Here is a 6,840-nt window from a genome sequence, read left to right as displayed (position 1 = left end):
TGTTATTTTCTGCTGCCTGCTGGTGTCCGTGACAGGAGGTCCCTGGCCACCACCAGCACCAGCACCTTCAGCCAAGCCCTGAGCTCAGAAGCAGAGAAACCTGAGGGAAGGGGTTAAGCAGCCCGTGGATGCTCTGCCTGTGCTCTCACACCTGGGAACCATTAGAGGCTTAGGCAGTGGTGGAGCTTTTGGCTCAGGGCTCTTGGATGCACTGGGCTTGGCCAGCTCTGCCAGACCCCAGGGATGCCCCTCTGCCAAGGGGAGCCTGCACCACTGGGGTCACCCCTCATCAGCTCTGTGGGGTTGGGCTGCTCCATCTAAACCTCCTCACTGAGGAGAAGCTCCTGCCCAAGCCTCTGGGGGGTTCAGCTGAGGAGGAGGAGAGGTCCAAAGGCACCACCTGGTTGGTGCCATTTAAATCAGGATGCTGCAAAAGGTGAAAATAACTTGAAAGGCAGTAGCCCCGTTTTATTAATAGCAAGTATTTATTAGCCTCCTTGATTTACAGTACGTTTCTGAAAGCCATCAGTCCATCACATTCTTCAGCACAGGGGCTGAGGTGTTTTTCTTGGTCAACACAATATGGAATATAGACCCGAGTATGAGAAGCCAAACACAACCTTCATTTTGCATGCACAAATCCCGCCGACGGGGGCCCGCCAGTGGGTCCTGTATAGCCCTTAGACACATGCAGACATTGGGGGGAGCTGGGAGCTTCTGTACATCACCACTGGAAGCCCAGAGGGTCATGGAAAGGGCCGGGGAAGAGCCGTGGGGGCTGGAGCGACCTCGGGAAGCGGCGCGGCGCACACACCCCGGCCGCCGGGGAAAGCTGGGGATCCACCTCACGTGGCTTTTGTTGGGAGAAACCACCTGCCCATCGTGCCCCTCCGTGCAGAATGGGATGCTCACACAGCACAGGCACCTCCACCCACCTGCTGCCACGGCCAGTGCCAGGTTTTCCCCTGCTCCCGCCCTCGGAGCCGGCATTCCCAGGGATCGCGCCTACGGGAGGCCGGGAGGAGAAATTAAATTGGGGCCCCCTGGTTCTGCCATCTGAACTTCATCACTGCTAAAGATGCAATAAAAGTCATGGCAACAAGGAGCAAGCCTCCACCAGATGTGTAACTCTATCCAGGGAGATTCAGGAGCAAGGGCCGGGTTTGGGGTTTAGGGGATTTGTTCTCTCCCTGTTCTGCCCCCTGCAACTCCACCTTGCCTTGGGAATGATGGATTGTTTGGACCCCTGCAGGAGATGAATCCTAAGAGGATGATTTTTTGGGGGAGAGAACCGGAATGGAGGGGCAACAGTGTTTGACTTGCAGCAGATACAACACACAACCGAATGATGAAGCCTGGAATGGGAAAGCCAGGTGGGAGGAGAAGCAGGGAAGAAGGAAAGGAGGCACCACTCCCGTTTTTGAGGGCTGGGGGGGTCCAGCTCACTCCTCAATGAGACTTTTCAGTGAGGCTCAGTGGTGAAACACCCCAGCAGAGCAGGGGGCCCTGGCACAGCAGTGGTGCTCAGCGGGTCCTCCCCCTCCTCCCTGCCAAAACTCCACAGGTAAAGGCTCAGCCCGGGCCTCACCCACACCCAGACAGCTCAAACACAAAAAAGGAGATGCAAACCCAAAGTAAAGGCTAAAGATGCTAAAATAACCTCCAGCAGCCCAATCAGGATGGAGCTGCCCTGCACCTTCCCCCAGAGCCCACACTGTGCTGTCAGCCACCGATGCTGCTTGAACACAGTCACTTAGAGGGACCCAGCACAAAGCTGGGGCTGAATAAAACCACGAGGAGCTTGGCAGTTTTGCTTGGAAACTCACTCACAAAATCTGTTTTCAGATCCCTTCTGGGGAGAGGTCTTGCATCTCATAAAAGTCCACAGCCCAGATGCACCACGAATCCAAAACATACATTATTTTGAAAGCAAAATTTAAGCTGGGCTTCACGAAAGGCTTGACCTTTGCTGCGTTTTAGTGTCAGGAAAAGTGTGCTTAGAAATCAAACACAGCATAGTCAGATCATCTCCAAGTCTGAAAGCAGCTTTTTAAACCCAAAACCTCAAAGTTAAGCCAGGTGATTCCCAGGAATCTTGCTCATCTCAACCCCCGGGACTGGGAAGAACATTCATCTTTTCTTTATTAAGAGCCCCAAAACTTCAGGAGCTTTGTTTTCTTAATAAAAGCCAACCTCACCTTATTTCCAATTTGGATGTGCAGACCAACACCTGGAGAATATGCCAAAATACAGAACCCCTGGGAATATGGCTCCTCTTGCACCAGCAACCTCCAAGCTTTGAGGCTAACAAAGCCCTCCCATCCCAGGAAACCCTGGACTCTTGTTAATTGGCAGAAACTCATCAGGCTGCTGGTGATCCCCCCCCCACAGCAAGGGGACTCAGCCAAGCCCTGCTCAGACAGAAAGAGGACCCTGATGAGACCCTTCATTAAAGCACCCAGCCCCCCAGGTCACCCAGGGCTGTGGAAACCCTTTGGAATCTCTGCCAGAGCCAGTGCTGAGGCTGTCCTGGGGCTCTGCAGGGGCCACAGCAGAGTCTGGAGCAGGAGCAGGAGCAGGAGCAGGAGCAGGGCTGGCAGCCAGGGAGAGGAGCCCCGTGGCTCACAGGGACTCTCAGCACAGACAGGGCACCTGTTAAGGCAACACGAATTCTGAAGATGTTTGAAAGCCCTAAGAGTTGGGGGAGAGTTTAACAACTGTATTAAAAAATAGACATTTTAAAGACTATTTTACTGCATCTTCAGCACTTCAGGTATCACTTCTGTGCTTGGCAGAACACACTCAGCCACCCCTACTTTGTTATTTCTCACTTTTCCTGGGAGAAACCCTTGCCCTCACGCTGCCTGCTGAAGGAGACACAAGCCACAGCCAGAGAAAGCAGATCCCATCACACTTGTTCCACCAGGCAGAGCAGCCAAAGCACAACCAGCTAGCCCAGAAGACATCCACAAACTGAGCTGGGCCTGTGCTCACACAAAGCAAGGGTCAGACACCCCCAGAAGGAGCCAGCACACTGGAACCCCTCACACAGCAGCTTCCCAGCAGCCCTGTGGATGCAGACCAGCTGAGCCCTGCCCAGCAGTCCAGAGGAAGGAGCAGAGCAGCCAGTGACTCCACAGCCCTGATCTGACACGGCTGCCTGGAGCAGAGATCCCAGGGCAGGCAGGAGCAGGCATCCAGCTCTCCACCACTGGCACACTCACAGTCTTAATCCAACAGGATTCACCCTTCCAAGGCTCAAAAACCCTTAGGAGCAGACACCACAGAGGTGGCAGCACGGGCTGGGTTAGGAAGAAACTGTAAGAACATCCCCTGATGTAAAAAAAGAGCTGAGGCTGTGCACAGACTTGTGGGTGGTTTGCCCTCCAAGACCAGATCACCTTAGAAGAAGCAGCAATAGCTCCCTTTGTGTCCCAGTGCCCCAAGTCCTCCAGGATTCCAGTGTGGCACCCCTTGGAGATGCTCCTGCTGCCCACCCCAGCCAGATTTTAAGGTACTGAAGTGTCTGTGCTTGTGCTGTGCCCAGGCCACCTGGAGAAAACCACAACCACAAAAGAGCAACGCTGTCCATGGAAAAGGCAACATGGTTTTCCCTACAGCCAGGTTTCACCAGGAGAGAGTCGCCCCAGGTGAGGGTCTCGCTCAGACTGGAAGCAAGGAGAGGAACAGGACGGGATGAGAGTGCAGGTGATGCACAAAGCCAAGCAATCCACTGGCCCTTTCCCCAGAACTCAACTCCATCCCGCTGATCCCGGCCAGCCAGCCCCTCCACTCACTACCCAGCTGCTTCTGTCACCCAATAAGGCCCATTCCCACCAGCCAGCACAAGCAGGAGCAGCTACAGCCTATCAGTCCCATCAGAGCCAGCACAAAGCTCTCACATCACCCATCTTCTGCTCAGCACAGCGCCTGGGCCCCCACCCAGGAGCCTCCTTGGGTGGTGCTCAGCGCCGAGCCTGGGACGCACCAGTGCAAACCTGGGAAACACCGGGACACAACAACCTGGCAGCTCCCCCAGCTCAGGGCAGGCTCTGCATGCCCTGCTCTGACTCTCACCCCTCCCAAAACCTGTGCTGGCCTCTCTTCACATCATGGATCAGCCCCAGGAGCTGCCAGCTCGGCAGCAGAACGCAACACCACAGCTGGCATTCCCCAAGGATGCTGCAGGAGAGCTGGAACCCCCCTTCAGCATCACCAAAGGCCAGAGGTGGCTCAGCAGTGCTCAGGGTGCCCGGCCCTAAGCCCAGCTCATGGCCTAGCCCTGTGGGAAAGGTCTGTCCTGTCTGACCAGGCAGCCCCTGGTGCCAACAGCATGCCCAGTGAAAACCAGCACTCGCTTTTCTGCAGCCGGGACGGGAACACGAAGTCACACCAGCCGTCTGGCCCTTGTTAGCATTAAAAATTAAAGACAGAGCAAACAAAACCTAAAGCTCCAACATTTATTATGGCAATTTCCCACCCACCCACAGACCTACACTGTGTTTTGCTTTATTTTTAATTCATCACATCAGCTGTGCCTCCCGAGGAAAGGCACGTTGTGGGGATAACCATGGCCGGGTTGTCCACGAGAGCAAGACAGTCTTTTCCATGGGGAAAGGAGCCAGTCGGAGCCATCATTAAGCCCTTGACCTTGGTGGGTGGGGTTTTTTTTCGTTTGTATGTTTTTAGAAAATGAAAAAAAAAACCCAAAAAACCCCAATGAACAAATAAACCCCCAAAAAACCGAAAAAACCAGCCCCAAAGAAGTGTTGTACTCTATTACAAAATATAAATACGATAGTCTTGCAGGCAGGAGGAGCCCGGGGAGCGCTGCTGTCGGCGGGTGACTCCTCAGGCTCTCCCGGGGACGCGGCGAGCCAGCAGGACAGAGGCCACCTCCGGACGCCGAGACGCCGCCGGCCGCTCGCCCCAGCTTCACCTCCTTTCAGAATTTAAGTGCTCTTGAACTTCCATCCGAAAACTGCCAGACATCCGGGGCTCCCTGGGCGCCGCGCCAGCTGGGGGGGTACGCCGAACCTACAGAGAGCATGGGGACAGAGGAGAGAACAGGTGTGACATGGCCCTCGGTGCGAGTCATTCCCTCATCCTACTTCTCTTTCTGCCTCCTTTCTGGCTCTAGCAACTAGGACACCCAGCTGCCACAAAGGGACACGGCAGGACGGAGCCCTTCCTCTCCCAGGCCACGCTCCCGATCCGGCATCCTCGGCACCACGCGGGAAAGGAAGAAAAACCTCTTGCTTTACTGGGCAGGGACAGAGCCAGCCTGTCTTGCAAACCTCCTCCTAGTCCTTCCCAAACCCTCGTGGGCTTCCCCCAGGTGCTGAAGGCCCTGCTGAAAGCCACCGGGACTGTTAGCACGGCACACGGCGGGTGGATCACCGAGGGCTTTTCCCAGCTCCCAGCACGTGGATATCACGCGGCATGGACGCGCACGCCGCAGCAGCAAATCTCCGGCTGCACTGCCCCAGCCCACGCCCAGCAAAGCCCTGGACTGCAGCAGCATGGCATGGGGCACTGGAAAGCAGCCATTCCCAGCTCCAGGCTGATCACCCAGCACTGCCCTACCCACACGACAGGCTGAGGGCTGCAAGGCCGGCACATCATCAACACACTCCTCAAAATCCACCTCGGCCGCCCAAGGGGAGCTGGTTTCCATGGAATTTACTTCACTAATACTTTAAAGAGTGGTTAAAGGGCTACTACACGTGAGCTGCCATCAGGACTTGGTAACCAGCTCCTCCCCAGGCCAGCTCTTCAGTGGGTGTTAGCTGGAGTGCCGGCTCTGAAGTCAAGAGCACCGTGCCTGGTTTCCCTCCAGGGAGGGATAGCTGCTGCTCCTGTCTGAGCCCAACAGTTTCCAGGCTAATGTTAAAGCTGGCTGAGACTCCCAAGGCAGCCAAGAGCAGCATAGCCATCCCAGCACACCACCACCGCAAAGCTTAAGTCCTGCTGAGGGGCACAAAACCTCGGGGTTCCCCCACGCCTCCTGTCCCTCCTGCATCCCTGTGGCTCGTGGGAAACCAGCAGCCGAGCATCTGGGCTCGAGGAGCAGCATCTCTTCAGCAGCTCTGGCAAAGAGCCCTCCGGGCAGTATCACTCCCTCCTAGTCAATACTACAATTTGTCCATGCATCCGCCAGAAGTGGGTTTCAACCTTTATTGGAGGAAAAAAGAGAAGGAGGGATCTAAGAGAGCAGCTGGTATCATTTTACTGTTGGGTACAAACTCTGCACTTAGATAAACCCCAAAACTGCATCTCATCAGATACGCCACAGCCTCCTGAGTGTCAAGCAAAGACCTGGTATCGCTCATTCCTGTATTATCTCAGCCCTTGGAAACATCATAATATGAAACATCTGTAGCCTAAATTCTGGATACTGTGTCAGCGCCTTCATTACAATAATCATTCCATTTGGAGGAGGTTAGACACCAAAGGGTCTATGCCATAAACCCACGTTCCCCCTCCAAAGGTGACAGGGCTTGAGATTTCAACAACAGACGCTGTTACCCAACCATCACTCGTTCCTAGAGACACCTTTTTGCACAGAGACAGGGAAGTCTCTGGGGGGCTCAGGTCAAGAGTGCACAGGATGCCAAAGCAGCTCGAGAGCTCCTGGTGGAGCCTGGCACATCCACACCCCAATCCAACAAACTTCAGTGGGTCCATCACACCCCTAACTCGCTGCCCTGGCAGAAAACACCACCTCCATGCACACCTGCTTTGCTGTGGGGGGCCAGCACCTTGCCACTCACAAGGTGAGCGACACCCTCGCCAGCCGCTGCTCTGACAACTCCTCCTACAGCGGGAGCCGCTTCTCCT

The 6,840-nt window shown here is 55.2% G+C and overlaps 1 protein-coding gene across 5 annotated transcripts in view; it reads right to left on the bottom strand.

The window, feature by feature from the left end:
* Positions 1 to 460: 460 nt before the first annotated feature.
* BCL11A (BCL11 transcription factor A) overlaps positions 461 to 6,840 on the bottom strand; it is a 75,036-nt gene continuing 68,656 nt past the window's right edge. For all 5 annotated transcript variants that reach the window (XM_050972039.1, XM_050972034.1, XM_050972037.1 and 2 more), the window contains exon 4: positions 461 to 5,037. In XM_050972039.1, coding sequence (XP_050827996.1) covers positions 4,936 to 5,037 — 102 coding nt within the window. In that variant the 3' untranslated portion in view covers positions 461 to 4,935. The remainder of the gene's footprint in view (positions 5,038 to 6,840) is intronic.

Source organism: Serinus canaria, chromosome 3, assembly GCF_022539315.1.
Source record: "Serinus canaria isolate serCan28SL12 chromosome 3, serCan2020, whole genome shotgun sequence".
In the NCBI taxonomy this organism is placed as follows: domain Eukaryota; kingdom Metazoa; phylum Chordata; class Aves; order Passeriformes; family Fringillidae; genus Serinus; species Serinus canaria.
The sequence above is the reverse complement of the archived record's forward strand: the minus strand, read 5'-3'. Positions and strand labels throughout refer to the sequence as shown.